This window comes from Garra rufa, chromosome 13 (genome assembly GCF_049309525.1).
Source record: "Garra rufa chromosome 13, GarRuf1.0, whole genome shotgun sequence".
In the NCBI taxonomy this organism is placed as follows: Eukaryota; Metazoa; Chordata; class Actinopteri; order Cypriniformes; family Cyprinidae; genus Garra; species Garra rufa.
This window is the reverse complement of record NC_133373.1, coordinates 41328684-41351432: the sequence shown is the minus strand read 5'-3', so window position 1 is coordinate 41351432 and position 22749 is coordinate 41328684. Positions and strand designations below refer to the sequence as shown.

Genomic DNA, 22749 nt, shown 5'->3' with positions numbered 1-22749 from the left:
GCTAGCATTCAGTGACTCATAAAGACCTCTGTTTCTGCTCTAAATTTCTAGGTAGGAGGATGTGCTGTCATAGTATGTGTTTGTGTGTGTCACCTGGGCTCAGTTCGACCAGGTAGGGCAGTTTCTCGGGAGGAATGGATCCGTGAGGCGGCCCCATCCTGTTGTCGGGCTTACGTCCTTTCCTTGGTGCATAGTCTGGAGGACGCTTCTTCAGTTGGAATACTAAAGCCTCTGTAAATTTGACATAATAGCACATTAAAGTCAACAGGGGGCAGTATAACATGGCTTTTGTTTTATCCTCATTTAAACGCTTTAAGCATGTAAAAGAAGGAAGGCATAAATAATAAAATGTTTCTACACTATAGTTCAAAAGTTTTTTTTTAATAATACTTTTATTGAGCAAGGATGGATTAAATTGATCAAAACTGATGAAAGCTCCTACAGTAGAAGTCAAGAGTTTACATACACCTTGCAGAATCTGCAAAATGTTAATTATTTTACCAAAATAAAGAGGATCATACAAAATGCATGTTATTTTTTATTTAGTACTGACCTGAATAAGATATTTCACATAAAAGACATTCACATACAGTACAGGTTCAATTTATAAAAATAACCCTGTTCAAAAGTTTACATACGCTACGTTTTTCAGCATTTTTGTGTATTTGAACCCTTTCCAGCAATGACTGTATCATTTTGAGATCCATATTTTTACACCGAGTACAACTAAGGGATTCATATGCAACTATTACAGAAGGTTCAAACACTCACTGATGCTCCAGAAGGAAAAACCATGCATTAACATCCGGGGGTGAAAACTTTTGAACAGAATGAAGATGTGTATATTTTTCTTATTTTCTTTATTTTTTCATTTAGCCCTTCAGAAGCTACAGAAGATACTTCAATGTTTCCCAGAAGACAAAATAAGTAAAATTTACCTTTATCTTCAAATTCAAAAAGTTTTCACAAAAAAACAGCTGTGGATCATTAAGGTAACAACACAGTATTAAGAATAAAGTGTATGTAAACTTTTGAAAAGGGTCATTTTTTTTTTTTATAAATTCAGCTATTATTTTCTCTTGTGGACTATACATAAATGTATTTTATGTGAAATATCCTTTTCAGGGCAGTACTAAATAAACAATAACATGCATTTTGTATGATCCCTCTTATTTTGGTCAAATAATTAACATTTTGCAGATTCTGCAAGGTGTATGTAAACTTTTGACTTTAACTGTATTTTGCAAAAATATTTATATTTCAAATTGTTTCCATAAAAATATTAGGCAGAACATTTAACACTGATAAGAAATAATTCTTGAGCACCAAATCAGCATATCAGAATGACTTCTGAAGGATCATGTGACGCTAAAGACTGGAGTAATGCTGAAAATCCAGCTTTGACATCACAGAATAAATTACATTTTAAAATATAATTAAACAGAAAACAGTTATTGCAAATTGCAATAATATTTTACAATATTACTATTTTATTGTATTTGTTATCAAATAAATAACTTTGTGAGCAGAAGAAACATTCAATTTTTTTAAAACAAAAAATTTGTACAAATCAACCCCAAACTTTTGAACAATAGTAAAGATGTTCAAAAAATGAGCATTACAAATGGCATGCGTGGCTGACCTTTATCGCTTGTCCAGTCTCTGAGGATCTGCAGAGGACAATCTGTGTCATCTAATATGGTCTCCTTCACTGGTTTATCATTTGCATGAATCACCTGCACAAAGCAAACATGCACACACTTCAGAGTTTATAAAATACAACTTTGCTCCTTAAATAACTAATAAAGTTTGACTTCTTTGGCAAAGCACACTAATATTTCACACTGCGCACTCCAGGCAGGCATTAGACACCTGTTCTAGTGACAGATACACGCTCCCTGCCATGATTTAACAGCAGCTTTATGGACGAGCTGTGTATGTAATTCAAATTGGCCAGAGTGAAGGTTGAGGATATTACGATGCCATACAGAAACTCTGAGATGGCGTCTGAAAGGAGCTTGTGAGGAACAGCGCAGACAGCCCAAGGTTGACACTTTTGTACCAGCGATGTTTGTCATTCGCTGACAGCAGAGATTAGACTGGGCACTTCAAGCACTTCCTGCTCTCCTCCTCTACACTTCCTCCTCGTCCCCATGTATATCTTTATCTTTCGTTCTGTGCAGCGCTAAACGTGTGCAGGCGGGGCACCTTACAACTGCACAATTCAATTACTCTCAGTAGAGGTGAAGCAGATGTCAGCTCCTGGCTTTAATCTGGGAGACAAATCGTGCAGTGGCCTGATGAAATATGCTGGATTTGATCACAGGAGGAGTCCACGGAGAGAGATGGACATGGCAGGGACAGTCAATCAGCTTAATAACTTTACAGCAGACCCACACAGAATTATGAAGAAACTTTCAGAGATTTCCACAGAATTGGAAGGTCCATGATTATTGATTATTTGACATATGCTCCACCCATATTCATCAGGTATATGTGACCCTGGACCACAAAACCAGTCATAAGGTTAAATTTTACAAAACTGAGATATATACATCATATGAAAGCTCAATAAATAAGCTTTCTATTGATGTATGGTTTGTTAGGATAGGACAATATTTGGCCGAGACACATCTATTTGAAAATCTGAAATCTAAGGGTGCAAAAAATCAAAATACTAAGAAAAACACTTTTAAAGTTGTCCAAATTAAGTTCTTAACAATGCATATTACTAATCAAAAATTACAGTAGGAATTTTACAAAAATCTTCATGGAACATGATCTTTACTTAATTTCCTAATGATTTTTGACATAAAAGAAAAATCAATAATTTTGACCCATACTATGTATTTTTGGCTATTGCTACAAATATACCCCAGCGACTTAAGACTGGTTTTGTGGTCCAGGGTCACATATTCTGTATATTTGATTTACCTCTCAGCTACGACACATTTTTCTAGGGATGCACCAATAATACAATTTTGTCAAACACTGTTAGTTATGCCGATGATGATGATCGATTAATGGCAAAAAATGTTTTTGTCAAAATCTGTAAAATTCTCTGCAATATAAATGTGTGCAAATTAAAATTGAACAAATTATTAATAAAAAAAAGATTATTTAAAACATATATGGGTATCTGTAGTTTCTAAAAATCTAATTAAAGACTTTAAAACCTACACAAATAAAATTATTAAATTAAAAATTATAAATTAATACTTTATGTCGATAAAGACCAAACACACAACCTTAAATAATTCATGTTTCTCAATTTATTTTAGATAATTTACTTTAATGAATGTTGTTAATGCAGGACGTTTAACTCTAAACATCCCTGAATGTTTAAGAATTAAAAACATGTGTACTTTGAAATCTGCAGCACCCACATTTATTTAACTGAATCATAGTCTTTTAAAGCTTAATAAATCACATAAGGCTGCACTGTGATTCCAGTTTTTCCACAAACATACTTTTATTTTGGTTGTGATTAATCGCTAATAATCGATTTGACAGCTCTAATGAATATGCATTTTGAGATTTGTTAAAGATCACATTTAACAATGTTTTAAACTATTTAAAATTACACACATATTTAAACAAATATATTGTTTAAATATTTGAAAGCCCTAATGAATATACATTTTGAGATTGGTTTTTTTTAAATCATTTCACAGTACACGAACATATGTAAATAAACTTTTATTTTGGTTGCGATTAATCATGATTTATCGATTTGACAACCCTAATGAATACGCATTTTGAGATTGAGATTTGTTAAAGATTACATTTAACAGTGTTTTTAAATTATTTACTAGTACACAAACATATATAATGTAAAAACGTTTTCATTTGGTTGTGATTAATCGTGATTAATCATGATTAATCGATTTGACAGCCCTAAATATACATTAAGATTTGTTAAATAATTTGTTAAAAATGATTTATTAGTACACAAACATATATTATGTAAACAAAGTTTTAATTCGGTTGCGATTAATCACAATTAATCGATTTGACAGCCCTAAAAATACATTTTGAGATTAGTTAAAAATTACATTTAAATTATTTAAAAGTACACACACACACACACACACACACACACACACACACACACACACACACACACACATATGTAAACAAACTTTTATTTTAGTTGCAATTAATAGCGATCAATGAATTTGACAGCCCTAATGAATATACATTTTGAGATTTGTTAAAAATTACATTTAACAGCGTTATTAAATTGTTTTCAAAGATTAACTTTTAGTCACCATTAGATGACGGCAAATGTAATTTAAATGTAAAACTATAGAAAATGAGCATGCACAATTAAAAAATCCATGACAAAGTATCAAAACATTGTCCATCCCTTCATTCTGCCATGTTAAAACCCAGCCTGCAGATTTTACAGTCTGTCAGACAGAGCTGCACCTTTAAATCAATCACAGGGAAGTACAACTCTCTGAAAGCATTAGAAAACTAACACTTTGTTAAACCTCACCTGTGCGATGCAGTAATCTCTAGGATTTTCCTTCTCCAGCCCGTATTTCTCCAAAGCCTCGGCCACAGCAAAGTCAGCCATGTCAGTAGTTGAGAGCAGGATGGTCTTGTAGGGGATGTTGGGCTTCAGACTATCGGCGTAGATCCTCAGAGTCCCTCCTAAGAAAGAGAAATTGTGTCAAAGATAATTTAAAACTAATAGTGTAGCTTAGCGGTACACCGATATATCAGTGAGGGTTATTGATCAGATGATACCTGGCTTTTCAAGCTAATCAGAATTGGCTGATAATACAAGAGAATTAAAAACTAATAGTCCAGATTAGCGGTAGACCAATATATCAGAGAGGCCAATTAATACTTGGCTTTTCGAGATTATCAGAATTGGCTGATTATAATGCCAATTAACTCCATGTCTGTCTACCTTGTGTCAGATCCAAAGTCTAAAAGGCAGGGCAATATAATATTAAACTGGACAATACTTGACATTTAGAAATGCATCAGCTACAAAACCTACTGATGGCCTAGACGATGAATAATGGAGATTTAGGGTAACAGCATTATCCCATTTTCTGAATTTTGGTTTTGTCCAATGTAAGTTGAAGGATTTTATCAGTATGGCAGCACACACAGCGTGAGAACTCAAACATCCCAACACTGGGATCTAAACCCAGCCGCGTGCTCAACTAAGCCTCTTTAACCAGTTCTTGCCGGGCCGTGTGAATGTGATGAGTAACTGGGAGCCTTTTCTGTGTGTGTCACATTAAGGATCTGCCTCTGGTCTAAACCCATGCCAGCAGACATGTGTTATTATCCTGATTACATAAGCTTGGAAAATCTAAATATCCGTGTCTGTCTAGGGCAGAAAGGCTATTTTAGGCGTCAGTGTGAACAGAGCTACAAAATAAAGTTTTATGTTGAGGTCTGGAATGGTTTCCCATTTGAAAGTAGGTGGTTCATTGGCAAAAGGTCCCAACAAGTGCAATGGAGATGCCAGGGCTTTGGTTTAGTGCTCTCATTATAAAATTACAGTTTGCAGTGTCCCATGGAGACATCTGCTGACATCATAGCCTATTTTACGTGAAAAACAAACAAAGCCATTTTTGGACCAAACTGTCTCAAGATACATATATAAAGTAGGGCTGTTAGACAATTAAAATTTTAAAACTAATTACATGATGTTTCGATTAATTAATCGAATTAATCGCAAACTAAATTTGGGTGTGAAAATACCCACAAAAGATTATTTAAAGCGATTATTGTGTTAAATAAGAAAGTAGACATTGCAAATAGTAGCTTTAGAAATAAATATTTTATTTGATTCAGCATAAAATTGATTGCACAAACATTCAGGCTGCAACGGCCTAACGTAAACTATGGAGCATAAAAGGAGATAATTTGAAAAACATCTCAGTATTTTTTTGTTCATACAATGAAAGTATTGGTAACCAAAACAGTCTTAAAAAAATACCTTCTTTTATGTTCCACAAAAGAAGGAGAGTAAACAATGTCAGAATTAAAATTTTGGGGTGAACTATCTCTTTATGTTTTATTTTTATTATTATTTTTAATGAAATGGTACTCTAAATAAGAAACTAAAACTGCCAGCCGGTGGCGGATAAAATGGCGGATTCATTCTTTTTATATAAATGTGCTTTTGAATCAAATTGGCTCACATGATTCGTTCAAAACGCAGATTCATTCAGAAACTAAACACCACTGTGTGACTGCAATGGCTTCAAAGGTAATACGTTCTCTGCAAAACTGAGCAAAAACACATAATATTGCGTTTAAAATACAACACAATATCAACTTATTATTTACTGAAATGTTGTATAAAATCAGCTTTCGTGTCATATTGCTATTGCTGCCAGTGTGATATGTGATATTCATAAATATGAAACAAAACACATACAGGGGTATTTTCTGCACTAATGAATTTTAGCATCACATTTGTCAACAGTCAAAAATATGAAATATAAGATAATCTGGGGGTTGGGCCAGCGCGTTAACTGCACTATTTTTTTTTAAATCACATTATTTTCATAACTAATTAAGTTAACGCTTTAAACAAAGTAATAAATAGGGCTGCAACGGTTAATCGAACGATGTTGTGAGGCGCGTTTAGTCAATGAAGCCGGTACTTTGATTAGTAGTAAATCCCCATCACGTGCGTTCAACTGGAGCGGCAGTTAATACACACAGCCTTAAATCACTGACAAGCCACGCCAAATCGCGCTGTAAATCAAATTCGATTTTGAGCGCGATTTGGCGTGGCTTGTCAGTGATTTACGGCGGGGTGTTTGAATTGCCGCTCCAGCGGAACGCACGTGATGGGGATTTACTACTAATCAAAGTACCGGCTTCATTGACTAAACGCGCCTCACAACATCGTTCGATTAATCGTTGCAGCCCTAGTAATAAAGTAATAAAACTAGTCTATATGTTAATATGCTCATGTCTGTGTTCATACACTTCCATATATAGTCGTAAGACTTCCATATGCAAATGTTCTCTCTCCTGATTGGCTAGCTTCTTTGGATGTGAAATGAATAAGGCCTCTTTCTGATTAATCACTTAAGAGCTGATAAATGTAAATGTAAATACAGGCAGTTGTACATCAGTGTAGATGTTGATGTAGTAGTGGCGTACAAACCTGAGTCCGGTCGACCGTCTCCGCTGCGGAATTCCTGCATCCTCTTTTCCAGCTTCTGCTGTCGTCTCCTCTTCATCACAACCTCGGGGTTAGAAATGGTCCGTGTGAAACTGGTCTCCGGCATGTCTTTATACACCTCGGCAGCCAATCTAGAGTTCTCTCTGTTAGAAAAAGGGACAATGATCAAAAAAACATATAAATTAAGACTACCACAGAAATAAAAACGTCCTTTCAGACACAGAGACTAAAAAAACTTTATTCTGCTTTAGTTTTAAAGATGCTTCTTACTAATATCCCTTTTAATTGACTATTGCATTTATGTTCATGTCTATCATGTCTAAGGCAAATCAGTTGATATTTCTCACCCATCCTCGCGGTTCAGCGCGTGATCATCTCCATCTGGAATTCTGGAAAAGGCTTCCTTCTCCCTCTTCTTCTCTTTCTTCTTCTCCTTCTTGGATAGTGTTCTTTTGAAGTTCTGGATCACCCCCTCCTTCTCTTTCTCAGGGCCATTTATCAATGTTCTCTGGTGGAGAGATCAAAAGGAAAAATAAAGAGAAAGATGTTGAGAAAAATTGCAGTAGGATATCAAGCAGAGTGGGTCAGAAAATCAGAATTCAGAAAATTCTTAGCATCTTCTTTCATGTTTATTTGAAATTTGAATGAACACTTAAAAATAAAACAGCAAAATTTGAATATTAACATCTAATTTGACATCTAATACTAATACATCTAATTCTAATTCATTTGAAATTATTTTATATTAAAATTATTTTTATATAATGTTTGCATTTTTAATTATACTACAGTTAACAATTTAATACAAATTGTTTTGAATGTATAAATATTTAAATTTTTTTAAATAATTATTTTGCATTATTAGTATCATAATACTGATATTTAAGTATATTTTTAAGATTAGAAAAACATTTTTTATAATACTTCAATGCATTATTTACAATTATACGTTAACACAGCTGTGATTTTGCAATACATCATAAAAAACCCTCCAAAAATGTACAGGGGGATTTCAAAATATTGCGTTATGAGTGAAGAGTAAGAGCCAAAGCAAGGATTGCAGAGTTCAAATTCAAGCATGTTGAACAAGTTCCTCGACAAGAGAGCGGCCAGACAGATGTCACAACACCACTTCAACTCCACATCATCAAATGGTTGAGCTGAGAGCAACTAAACAGCAGATTTTAAGAACATTTTCAGTTCACAGTTGACATAAAAGCAATCGGTCCTAAATTATGGTCATTAAATTGCAATTGGCACGTTAACGGTCACGCGTATACACCTTTTTTTTTTTTGCAAAACAACTTCTGATTGATTAGCCACTGTAGATAAATGAGTAGAAGAATAACAAAGTGAAGTGTGTTTATGATTTGGATAACAAATTAAAACAATATGCATAATGGACTGTTTTTGTACTGCTTAAATAACTGGAAGCCAGAAACACCAGAAGTGCATTCAAGTTACAAATGGCTGCATCTGATCTTACATTAAAAATATTGAGAATGAATTTTTAATGCATTTCACCATGAGTTTTAAATAAATTTCGGATTTTGCTCTTCACATCTCTGGCAATGCATCTTGCAGTAGACAAATGCAAGTGCCTTTCTGTGTGTGTGAAGTTTTGTGCAAATCTAAGGTGACAAAAACCTAGTCTCGCGTAGCCAGACCTTCAGACTGACGGCTGAAGGTCTGGAATTCATGGCAGCTTTCATTGGCCAAGGCCCGCCCATAAGACGTTTGATCGACATGTCAAACAACCAATCACAGTTCGTTTCGTTCAGCGTCACGTTTAGGTGCGTGGAAATGCCCCCACAACAACAGACTGGCGTGCAACAAGTCAGTCATTGAAATAACCAGCATTGAAAGATAACGAAGAAGAGGGAGAACAAGCAGTAAGTCAGTAATTTGTTTGCGAACGTCGCAAATGTGTATAACAACAATGGCGTCTGCATAAGCGCTTTGTTTCCCGGCGGACCGAAAATAAACGTGACACTTGCATCTCCCAGAAATCTGGTCAAATTCAACTAATCAGATGACGACTTCGACATTCCTGAAGTGTTTCCAGTTAAGTGTACCATATGCATCAGACGTTCAGCCAACGTTCCGTGGGCGTGACGTCTGAGGCTGAGACTAACAAAAACCATGAATAAAACAGTGACGTTAGCATCTTTTCATCCTGAGATGAAGTTTTAGTGGCAAACAGCTGCCACCAGCACTTTCGTTGAATACTGAAACACTGCGGTTCGGAGAGTGGAATTGAACTTTGGTTTGGGCCGAACAATCGAACCAAGTGCGAAAACGGCCTAAAATGCAGAAAATTGTTGGGATCTACCACCCACATTCCTGCAGACTCAGACACTCCTAGCTCTGATTTTATGTCTCTTTGGGGAGCCTTGCTGCACACAACACTAAGAGCCACTGAAGTGGAGAGAGAGAGAGAGAGAGAGAGAGAGAGAGAGAGAGAGAGAGAGAGAGAGAGAGAGAGAGAGAGAGAGAGAGAGAGAGAGAGAGAGAGACAGAGAGAGAGAGAGAGAGAGAGACAGACGGAGTAAAACAGAAAAAAAAATTGATCTGCTCCACTTAAGTGAGGAAATGAAGTGTCTGCTGATGCCTGTGTGTTTGTATGTCCTGAGAGGGTTTTTAACTGACGTGCAATGGGCTGGCTTGCGGAGAAGATGGTTTCAGGGGCCGTCTGAACAGCAGGGGACTAAAAAAGCTGTTCCAACATAACCAAGAGCAGAAGACTCGACAGGAACAAACACAGACACCCTCGGTGAATCATCGTAAAACTATAGCTTCTGCAGTCAAGCAGTTCAAGTTGGGTTTGTTTTTTAACTCTTGGTCTCATCGACGTTTTCTCACCTTGGGAATGATGTCGTTCTCGTTCTTGAGAACGAAGCGGCCTTCTCTGTCGTCTTTGTTCCAGTTCAATTGTACGACCAGAGGTTTCTCATCCAAGTCCAGTTTCCTCTCTTCTGTCACAGAGAAAGATTATGCCAGTCAGAAAATCACACCTCTATGGAGTTTAATCAGAGTAGACTTAAACAAGGCTTTAGTCCAAATGGGTTTCATTGGTGAAACAAAAACACTAAAAATATAACAATCCCAATCTTTTCTAAATTACTGCATGTAATTCAATGTGACATTCACTCAAAGAAAGGTTTTAAAACGTTCACAGAAACTTGTTCTGCTCATGTTTCTTGTATAAGACCCAATATGTCAATGTTTCATTTATGGATATTTCACAAACTACAAAAATTTGTCCACTGGAAGCTCATATAAAGTCACAATTTTGATGTTTTAACACATGAATGATTGATAATATATCTAACAGACTAAACCTCAATACAGCCTCTGTAGCAAAAAAAAGAGGCCTTCCCGACAGCCTTCCTACCTTAAACCAGATAAACTAAAATACTAGGGCCAGAAACATACTCTGGAAGTATGCAGCTACAGCTGAGGTTAAAAGTTTACATACACCTTGCAGAATCTGCAAAATGTTAATTATTTTACCAAAATAAGAGCGATTAAAAATGCATGTTATTCTTGTATTTAAGAGCTGGGCCTGAAAACTTTTGAATTTAAATATCAGGGTAAAACTTATTTTGTCTTCTGGGAAACATGCAAGTATATTCTGTAGCTTCTAAAGGGCAGTACTAAATGAAAAAAATATTTAGGCAAAAAAAGAAAAATGTACACATTTTCATTCTGTTCAAAAGTTTACACCCCTGGCTCTTAATGCATTGTGTTTCCTTCTGAAGTGAGCATCAGTGAGCATTTGAACCTTCTGTAATAGTTGCATATGAGTCTCTCAGTTTTCTTAATGTGAAGAGATGGATCTCTTTGTTGGAAAGGGATCAAATACACAAAAATGCTAAAAAAACAAAAACAAAGAATTTGTGGGACCTGAAGGATTTTATTTGAAGAACAGCAGGCAGTTTAACTGATCAGGACAAACAAGGGACTCATGAATAACTATCACTTAAAAAAAAACAGAGCTGTGGATTATTCAGGTAACAAAACGGTATTAAGAATCAAGTGTATGTAAACTTTTGAACAGGGCCGTTTTTAAAAATTCAACTATTTTCTCTTGTGGACTATATGTAAGCATCTTTTCAGGTCAGTACTAAAAAAAAATAACATGCATTTTGTATGATCCTCCTTATTTTGGTAAAATAATTAACATTTTGCAGATTCTGCAAGGTGTGTGTAAACTTTTGACTTAAACTGTACATGCTATGTCGCATTATGAACTTTATTTGGACTTTTCCCAAATGCAACAACGTAAAATTGAGTTGTCGCAAAAAGTGTTACCATGTATGCATTTGCATAGAGTACCTTTTAAATGGTCTATATAAAAAATAAATTTCATTCAGCAAGGGAGCATTCAATTGTTAAAAAGTTCTGTTCTTTTTAAAAAAAAAAATATTATAGTCTCCACTAAACATAAATGATGCAACCTTGACTCAAAATCAGACTTCTTTCAAAAATATATCAAATAAAAACAACTTTTGAATGGCAATGACAAATTCTTCTGAATTTATTATTAGTAAAAAGACAAAAAGACAGATTTTTGTGTGCATATAACTCACCGCCACTGACGTGGACCTCATAGAGGGAGTATTTGGGAGAAGACAGCATCCTCATATCCGGTCTGAACTTTTCCGCCAGCGTCTCGATTACATCCTGCGTGGTCGCCGTGCTTGACACTCGGATACATTTTGTAGCAAAGTTCCCCGCCACCCGGTCCTGGAAGTAAAAGCGCATCACGCCATGGAACTCTAAGTCCTGAAAGCAGAAAAAAAAAAAAGAATAGAACAATCAGTGCATGCCATTTAAAGCCAACATTCACATTTTCCTACACGTTTAAAGAGCATCTACATCATTCAGATTCACAATCGGTCTGCTGCAAAAGTTCATCTCTGCGGTCTGCGATTAAATCTAGCAGGAGGCTACATCTGTACCATCTCTGTTGTGTGAAAAACCGAGCAGCTCTGTGTGGCAACATTAAACTCGTAACCTGCAGCGGAGGCTGATATTTGAGCTGGCTGAGCAGGATGTATCTGGGACGAGAGGACAGCAGCCTTAGGATAACAGCGAAGACATGCTTGAAGAAACCTTTGTGTTTGTATAATAGGGGAGCAGGCGTATCAGCATTCACTGATATTGTCTGATTGTACCACAGCAATGTGAGCATCAAGAGTGTTTTATACTCATCCTGATGAGCTGTAATAGCACACCACGGATACACAATTTATTCACACTATAGTATTTCCGGACACACCCGACCACACGCCTACTTGCGTGCCACACTGTCTTACATATGAGATATTTGGACCCTCAGGGTCATGATGAGGCACCTACATTTCATTTTCATTATTTAAAAAGAAAATGGTCAATCGTTTCGATAGATAATACCCTTATTCTTTGGCTCTGATCGTGTAGAGCCCTTTGAAGCTGCCTTTTTCTGGACCTTCAATCCGTTGATTCCCATTGAAGTCCACTAAATAGAGAAAAATACAGGAATGTCTTTCTTAAAAATCTCTTTTGGACTGAAGAAAGAAAGACATGAACATCTTGAATGACATGGGGGTGAGTAAATTATCAGGACATTTTAATTCTGAAGTAAACTAATTCTTTAATAAGGAAAAAAAGGGTAAATTCAAGACTTTGCATTGTTATTTTTATAGCTGTATCGCTTCAATAGCTGCTTTAGAGAAAAAGCGCCTTAATGTCTAAAAGCCACCGATGAGTATTGTAGAGGAGGGAAACAAAAGGAAACAAAGGCTCATTTCTGAGCATAATAAATATACAAAACACAGATAAGGGAAAACATTTTGGGCTTTTAATTCCTGAAATGTGAGTGTGTGTGCAAGAGGTGTGACTTCAAACATCAAGAGAACAAAAACCATAGCAACCAGAACAATGTGTGTCAGGAGAGTCACCGTGTGTTTCCTCAAAACACAAAGGGCCATTTCCTGTCAGCTTTAGCGTGTACACTAACTTCAGCCGGTTTGATTCAATCTGTAACAAAAGGCCTAATAAAAAAAATCATCATCAACTCCCATTACAGTGAATTTACCAGTTATGGGACATTGCTAGGTAAAACAAAACAAAACAAAAAACAAATCCGATCCAAATAAAATAAAATAAAAAATAAATCAAAATCAAATAAATCAAAATATAATAAAATTTAAATAAATCAGTTCAAAATAAATCAGATCAAAATAAAATAAAATAAATCTAAATAAAATAAATCAGATAAGAAATAAAAAAATAAAGAAACAAATCTAAATATTTAATAAAATTTAAAAAAATCTAATCAAAATAAAAAATAAATCAAAATATAATAAATCAGATAAGAAATAAAAATAAAATAAAAATAAGATAAAAAAATCAAATAAATTACAAAATAAATCAGATCAAATTAAAATAGAATAAAATAATAAATAAAATAAATCAGATCAAAATAAAATAAATCAAAATAAAACAAAATAAATATTTAATATATTTTTTTATCTAATCAAAATAAAATACATCAAAATATAATAAAATTTAAATAAATCAGATCAAAATGAATTAGATCAAAATAAAATAACAAAATAAAATCAAAATAAAATAAATCAGAGCAAAATAAAATAAAATAAATATTTAATACAATTATTTTTAAAATCAGATCAAAATAAAATAAATAAATAAATAAATTAAAAAATCTGATCAAAATAAAATAAAATAAAATAAAATAAAATAAAATAAAATAAAATAAAATAAAATAAAATAAAATAAAATAAAATAAAATAAAATAAAAAAAATCAATCACATCAAAAAAATAAGATTTTTTTTTTTTTAAATCAATTAGATCAAAATGTGATCCTGGACCACAAATCCAGTCATAAGGGTACATTTTTGGAACATGAGATTTATACATCATCTGAATAAATAAGCTTTCCATTGATGTATGGTTTGTTAGGATAGGAAAATATTTGGCAGAGATACAACTATTGAGAAAATCGTCTTTAAAGTTGTCCATGAAGTTCTTAGAAATGCATATTCCTAATGAAAAATTAAGTTTTGTTATATTTACGATAGGAAATTTACAAAATGTCTTCATGGAACATCTGTACTTAATATCCTAATGATTTTTGGCATAAAAGAAAAATGAATAATTTAGACCCATGCAATGTATTTTTGGCTATTGCTGCAAATATACCTGTGCTACTACTTTGTGGTCAAGGGTCACAAAAAAAAAAAAAAAAAATCAAAATAAAATAAAACAAAATACTCAGTATTTTAATTAATTTCCAAAGAATGTTCCACAATTTTTGGCGCATTAATCAGGTATTTATATCCAGAACTATCAGTTTAGCATGCCGGACTGCACTAGACTTCATATAGTTCAATTATCTAGCATGCACAGACACAAGAAGACAGGACATGCTCTTCGGCTTCACACAAGAATGTCTTTGAAGCCCGTAAGAGGGTTTACTGATGAAAAGGAGACATATGAGCGTTACGGCTGACTGTTTACCCCCCGCCGTCCCACCTTTGACCTTGCAACTCTAAACCCTGCTGGAGAAAACTCATCCCAGCTTTATCATCATGCGTACAGAGGGACGCACGCACGGACTGAACCCCTGGACTGCGGCGTGGAGCTCATAAATCAGTTATAAGGCAGGATGCGGTCTTTCATCTCTTATCCATTTGAATTTCAGAAATTCCGAAGCAGAGTCAAACCTTCTATCCAGGCTGATATCATCACGCTCATCTGCTGAGGACCATAAATATGTCCACTGTCACCGCTTTCGGCATATGGAAAAACATGTGCGAAGCAACTGGAGAAATATAAGAGGAGGAATTTGAAAACTTCCCAAAAATGTTAACGATACAAGGATCCATTCAGGGAGGCTGGGTTCCTCATTGGTGGTTAAAGATCCAGTTTAGGCCAGCTTTTTGAAGTATCACTCAAATATATGGCCCTGGAGCACAAAACCAGTCTTAAGTTGCACGGGTATATTTGTAGCAAAAGCCCAAAATATGGTGTATGGGTCAAAATGATCGATATTTCTTTTTTTTTTTTTTCTTTTAAGATCATGTTCCAAAGATATTTTGTAAATTTCCTACTTCCTAAACTTCATTTTTGATTCGTAATATGCATTGCTAAGAACTTCATTTGCACAACTTTAAAAGCAATTTTCTCAATATTTATATTTTTTGCACCCTCAGATTTCAGATACTCAAATAGTTGCATCTCAGCCAAACATTGTCCTATCCTAATAATAATAATAATAATAATAATAATAATAATAATAATAACAATAATAATTATTATTATTATTTAATTTATTATATTTTATTTATATGTAGAATTCTCTTTTTTTTTTAAATCGTGTTTTTGTAATTTGTTGTGTTTTTGTCATTTTTATTAGTAGTACTTTAGTATTTTTTCTTGTATTAGTATTATGTTTTATTAGATTATTTTTTTAATTCTATATTTTATTTTACATTTTATTTAATATAATTGTATTTTACTTTATTTTTTATTATATTTTTTTCCGCAATTGTTTTTTGTAATTTTTATTTGTAGTTTTATATTTTATTCTATTTTTTATTTTAAAGTTGATTTTATATTTTATTTTATTTCTTTTTTTTCTATATATATATTTTATTTTATTTTGATGTATTTCATTCTTTTTTTCATTTTTCGTTTAATTACATTTTTAGTAATTTGTTGTATTTTTGTCATTTTTACTAGTAGTTTTTTATTTCCTTATTTTGTATTTAATTTTATAGTTGATTTTATATTTTATCTATTTAATTTTTAATTAAATTTTATTATTTTATTTTAATTTTTTTATTAATAAGTTAATTGTATATAATGTTTTTATTATTTTATTATATTTTATTTTATTAGTATGTTTTAGTATGTATTTTTACATGTTACACCGTATATGTTTTTAGCAATTTGTTGTGTTTTTGTCATTTTTATTAGTAGTTTTTTTTATTTTCATTATTATTTTTATTTTATTTTTTAATTTTATAGTTGATTTTATATATTTTAAGATTTTTTTAATTTAATTGTATTATTTTATTTTTATTTCATTTGAAGTTTATTTTGCTTCAGTTAACGAAGTGTTTTTATGGTTTTAGTTCTACTATAATAACTCTAGTCCAGGCTTAATTCTCACATTTTTCCATTTTCAAGAAGTGCACATTTAATAAACAGTACACTTTATGCATTGAAAGATCCTTTCAGTCACTGTGTCAGAAAAATATTCACATAGCAGGAAAAAGCCAATGTCCTCAAGGATGGGTGAAATCCTACCAGCAGGGGGCGACGACAGTTTATTACAGCTTTCATGCAAATCACCAGACAGTTTGACAAGGACTAGCTCATGAGCTCATAGCTTTATTTCAAAGTGGAGAAAAAGCATAATAAAACATGTCAGTGTAGAATTTCGGTCAAGCTTGTGGTGACCCGACCTGACGATCACACCCAGAATAACTGAAAACACATGGGACTCCGGCCACCTCCCAATTCACACCACAGAAAGAATTTTAAAGCATTTGTCTTTCCTGAAAGCGACTTTACTGACAACAGGACACTGCTTTTTCAAATTAAAATTTGTGAGTGCATTACTATTTGATAGACTACAACAAAAAGCAGCTTCATTTGAGATATAGTTCAAGTTTATGCATTCCCTGGAAATCAAAAACACTATTTTGGCATTGCTTCTGCTATGCTACACTGCTATACACCCTGAAATGTCTTGTTAAAAATCCCCATCATAAGCAATATCAATAGTGATGCTTGCCTTCGCCAACAGGCTACTAAGAAAAAAGGCTGTCATCGGCACGAAACAATAGTGGAGAATGGAAACAGGCTAATCTGCTCGCCTCACACTGCCTATGACTAAACATTTCCATGTAGCAAAGCGACAGTTCGGACAGTTAAGATAGGACTGAGTCAACAACTTCAGCCCGCGTCCATCTGCAACGTCTACACACAACAATGACCCTTTAGACCACGAGGTCAGCATCCATCTCTGGCCGACTGCAATTAGCATACTAATAGCCCAGCTCTGTTCTTGACAGTCAGCCTCACCGATGTGCAAACAGCCTCCTGCCTATCAATCTCTATAATAAGAAACAACCAATCACTTGTAAAGCTGCGTTCACACCGCCCAAACCGTCATGCGTCAGTTGCGGCAAGATTACATGTAAAGTCAATGGTTGAGTCCGTCAGAGGTCCGTCAGAGGCTCTGCGTTGCGTTGTGTCCGTTGGATCCGTCAACTTTTCAAGCGTTACCTGCGTTTCAAGCGTCAACGCAGCCAACGCAAGCAACGCAGAAGTTCAGCTAGTTGAACTTTTGACGGACTTAACGCACTTGACGCAGTGCGTCAACCAATCAGAGCGTCTCACTGTAGCGACGTCACCACACGTATTTTGAATGAAGCGGGAGCAGAAAAAACAACAACATACATTTCTCTGCGATTGACGACGGCTACAAACTTATTCTAGCCGTCTGCAATCGCAGAGAATTGTATGATCCGTCCTCGTTGTTGTATAAAGACAGGAATGTAAAGGAACTTGCTTGGATGAAGATCGCTGAAGAGATCGGGTTGTCAAATCTTTTCTCAACGTAATTATTTCCCATTTCGTTAGCTAGCGAAACATGTTCATGAGAGGATTCCAAAATGTCCAGTCCCAATAGTTTGCCATGGTTTATTCAGGGGAAGTGTGCAGAAAACTAGATGCGTTGGGAGCGTTGCCTGACGTGTGCGGTGTGAACGCACCAAAAAGCAAGCGTTGCCAGCTTCAACGTACATGCGTCAAACTAGATGCGTTAGGTGCGTTGCCTGACGCAGACAAAGTGTGCGGTGTGAACGCACCATAAGACACCAGCAGGCCTCGGCTGGATGCTGTAGTAATCAGTTTAAACTATACTTATGCTCTACCAGGGTCGTATCATGGAAAAGCGACACTTTTTTTTTTTATAGTAGGGGCGCACAATATATTAGGACCATATTACTGTTATATTGTTTTATTGGATATTTAAAAGGATAGTTCAACCAAAAATGAAAATTCTGGCATTGTTCCAAACCTGTAAGACCTTTGTTCGACTTTGGAAGACAAATCAAGACATTTCTGATGAAATCCAAGAGCATTCTGACCCATACCACATTGAAGGCCCAGAAAGGAAGTAAGGATATTGTTAAAATAGTCCATGTGACTATCTTGAAGAGAAGAAATTGTTGAATAAAATTGTTATTTTTGCACACAAAGTATTCTCATAGCTTCATAACATTACGATTGAACCACTGATGTCACATGGACTATTTTGTCGATGTCCTTCCTACCTTTCTTGGTCTTGAATGTGTCAGTTGCTGTCTATCCAGGGTCAGAAAGCTTTTGGATTTCATCAGAAATACCTTAATTTGTGTTTTGAAGATGAACGAAGGTCTTACGGTTTTGGAACGACACAAGAGTGAGTAATTAAAGACAGAATTTTAATTTAAATGTGGATGCTTATTTCAACTTATTTTCAATTATAGACTACTTTAGCAGTCATGTAAAACTAGCTTCACCATAATCTTCCATTATCCCTTTAACTAATTCTGGAAAAGCAGCCCCTTCAAATTCAAGATGTATTTTAAATGTAACTATTAACTTGAAAATAAACATTTATGCATATTTTATAATGCATTATAATGCTGTGATGTCTAAATTCACAAAAGCGTCAAAACATTGATATGACATCCAAAATAAATAAATAAATAAAGTCAAAAGTTTTTGAACAGTAAAAATTATTATTATTTTTTTTAAGTTTCTTCGGCTCACCAAGCCTGCATTTATTTGACAATACAAAGCCAGCAACCATATAGTACCAAGGTACAGCAAAAACTGTACAATTTTAAAATATTTTTATCAATTAAAATAACTTGAATATATTTTTAATTTCATTTATTCCTGTGATTTCAAAGCTGAATTTTAGCATCATTACTCCAGTCACACGATCCTTCAGAAATCATTCTAATATTCTGATCCGCTCTTCAAAAAATATTTATTATTATTATTATTATTATTATTATTATTATTATTATGTTGAAAACACAAGTCGAATTTTTTCAGGTTTCTTTGATGAGTAGAACGTTCAGAATAACAGCATTTATCTGAAATAAAATATTTTGTAACATTATACATGTATTTATCACCACTTTCGATCAATTTAAAGCATCCTTGCTAAACATAAGTATTAATTTCCATAATCTCTTTCCCAAAAAGAAAGCTTCTGAAATAGTATAGCATATAACTGTACAGAAGCTTTTTATTTCTACTCAATTGTTTTAAACATTGATCATAATAAAAATAATAATAATGTTTCTTGAACAGCAAATCAGCATATTAGAATAATTTCTAAATGATCATGTGACACTGAGAACTAGGGGTGTAACGATATTACAAACCGAACCGAAATATCGCGATACACCAACCACGATACGTATCGCGAAACTCTCGTGGCGTACCGCGGTACTCTCACGCCCCCTGCTGCCCATTGTTGGGGTTGACGTCACTTGTCTCTAACTAATTTAACCAATTTAAACACATCTTTATTTTATCACATTTCATTAAATTGTATTAGTAATGATGAGCTTTTGTTCTAAATTTTGTTCTAAATATTATATTCTAAAGTTAGTATTTTCCAAGTGCATGTCATGTCATGTGACTTGAGTGAGCACACTCAGGGCACGACATTAACGCTTGTCCTGGACAAGTGGATTTTGTGAAAGGGGATTTTACTTGTCCGACCGGACAAGTAACCTGATTAAAACATCAATTACAAACAATAACTAGTGCAGCAACGAAACTTTCGAAATCAACACTAACAGGCTCAACAGCATACACAAAGAAACAAGCCTGAACAAACATACTGCGGTAGGAAAGCACCATTACGATTGCAAACGTGAGTGACATTGATGATTTTATACAACAGTAGTTCAATAAACTAGTAGTTAATATTAACAGACACATCATTAACCATTTTGCAAACTAAAATAGTTCTAAGCAACAGCAGAACCTCCGTGAATCTCCGAGCAACACAGCGGTATTTCAGTCCTGAATGATTTAGCTTTTTTTTTTTAATGAATCGAGTCAGTGAACGAACTGGTTGAATCCATCTGTGGTTGAATCCGTGACTCGCTCATTAAGACAGTGACTACTGCCACCTATTGGTGGTTCGATTTTATATTTAAAGGTATTGCATTTTTCCAATATTTTTGTATAACATTAATCTTATTACATTATTTATGTATTTGCAATTTTACTGTGTAAATGCATTTTTTTGGAACCTCTTATCTTCATTAAACAGTCTAAGTAAATACAGTTAAATGTCAATTTCATTGCAGGCCCGGAAAGATGGAGTTTGTTGATACTGATTTAATTTGTGCAACCATACAGAGTCTAATTATTCTAATTTGATGTATTGATAAAATTTAAGAATTTGATGTGAATGATGACACATACAGTTAGTAAGGTTAGGAAAATAAAGTTAAAAAGTGTCCTAGAAATCAATTTAAGGCAAATATCACAAATATTCAGATTAAAGCAAGACCTTATAGAGTAGTGATGAGACTGTTGCTTCAGAATGGATTAATTTACAGCAAAAAAGGCATTTTTTTGCCCCGGACAAGTAAATTTTTAACTCGGACAAGTGAATGTCTAATTTTCACTAACTTACTCGGGTATCCTGACTGTACTAAAATGGGTTGGCAAAGTTAATAAAGAAAAAGTTTAGTTGTTCTTGTTATTAAGTGAATCTATTGTTCCTTAGCATTGCTGTTAAGATGACATCAACCCTAACCCCACAGCAAACAGAAACCGAACTGAACCGAACCGTGGCCCCAAAACCGTGAACCGAACCGAATCGTGCCTTTGGTGTATCATTACACCCCTACTGAGAACTGGAGTGAATGATGCTAAAAATGTAGCTTTGATCAAATAAATAAAATTACATTTTAAAAACTATTCACATAGAAAACAGTTATTTTAAATAGTACAAATATTTCAAAATTTTATTGTTTTTGCAGTACTTTGGATCAAATAAATGCAGGCTTGGTAGTTTTCTTTAAAAACATTAAAAATCCTAATGTTCAAAAACTTTTGACTGTTAGTGCATTTTTTAAGTACATTCTTTGGGAAAGTTGAATGCATAGTGATACTGTAATACACATAACACTAATCCTCCCCAAACTAAACTTTTTAGAAAGTCATAGATATAAAAGTACAAAATGTACAGCAGCAGAAACTGTAATCATAAATAATCATCTAAACCTCAATTATGATGTTTTTGGTGCAAGAAATCTTGACTAACATTATAAGAAGACTTCAAAAAGAAAAAAAGAAAATGTTACAATTGGGCCCCTTTAAATGTTCAGATAATTAAAACCTAGTAAAATCCTATAGAGGTCACCGGGTTATATTAAGTTGGTTTAAAAATAAAGTTAAAGCAGCGAAAGCACATTCCTGCGTGAGCACCTTTCACCTCTGACGAAGACTGATCCCGGGGGAAATCAATGTGTTCAACAGGTCTCTGACCCTGGATTAATACAGTGGTGTGTTCAGAGGGGCAGCGTTAACCCCACGTCAGCAGGACACCTTGCTCGCCCAGACAGAGGGCAAATTCCCACTACACAATTAAGTTAAGTTAGACGTTTGCTTATTTACTAAGGCAGAAAATGTTTGGGCTCAAAACTAATGAGTTAAAAAGGAAGCAGCTGATTCTGCTGTGATGTCAGGTGTCCTAAATCAGATGAGGACGGACCAAAGCAGAAGTTGAAAATGTAATTACATCTGAGTTTACATAAGACAAGCAGCAAAACACTATGTAAACAACACTCTAAAGCCTTTTAAACGCTTATGCTAGGATGACAGAGAGATATCTAATCTAAAGAATGTCAATATGAGTGAACAGGAAGAGACAGAGCAGGTTTGTCCTCTTCCTTCTTTGACTGCTGTAGTTGTGTCTCTGAGGGCAAGAGAGCTGCCCAATGTCATATCACACCCCACCTCATCTCAAATACTGAGAGATGACATTTCAAGCAAAGACGGTTTCAATACACGTCATTTTTACTGCTGGTAATCTTTCTCTGTCACAGAGAGGAAAGGCACAAGAAGAGAAGAGAAAGGATGTACAGTGTGCTTCTGTATCAATAAATAAAGCATAAAAAATTTAATTGGTGAATTGGTTAATGAAAAAATATTTTAATAAATGTTATCTAAAATCTAGATACACAATAAGATTAAAATATTTTCATGTCTCAAAGTAAATATTTAAGTTTTAAAAAAACCTGTATACACTACCAGTCAAACCAGTTAATTGAAGCAAAATAAACTTTAAATGAAATAAAAATAAAATACAATTAAATTAAATTAAAAATAAAATAAAACATAAATCAACTATAAAATGTAAAAATAAAATAAGAAATAATGAAAATAAAAACTACTAACAAAAATGATAAAAACACAAATTACTAAAAACATTTAAAAAAATAAATAAATTACTACATCAAAATAAAAAATA

At 34.0% G+C, this 22749-nt stretch overlaps 1 protein-coding gene across 21 annotated transcripts in view; it reads right to left on the bottom strand.

Annotated features, from left to right (window-relative positions):
• afdna (afadin, adherens junction formation factor a) overlaps positions 1-22749 on the bottom strand; it is a 162819-nt gene that overhangs the window by 79201 nt on the left and 60869 nt on the right. For 15 of the 21 annotated variants that reach the window (XM_073816838.1, XM_073816839.1, XM_073816841.1 and 12 more), the window contains exons 2-8: positions 11764-11959; positions 10034-10146; positions 7519-7679; positions 7154-7314; positions 4502-4659; positions 1643-1736; positions 94-231 (exon numbers count right to left, since the gene is read on the bottom strand). In XM_073816838.1, the coding sequence (XP_073672939.1) occupies positions 94-231; positions 1643-1736; positions 4502-4659; positions 7154-7314; positions 7519-7679; positions 10034-10146; positions 11764-11959 (1021 nt within the window). The remainder of the gene's footprint in view (positions 1-93; positions 232-1642; positions 1737-4501; positions 4660-7153; positions 7315-7518; positions 7680-10033; positions 10147-11763; positions 11960-22749) is intronic. The other 6 variants (XM_073816840.1, XM_073816852.1, XM_073816858.1 and 3 more) reach the window with 1 other exon arrangement.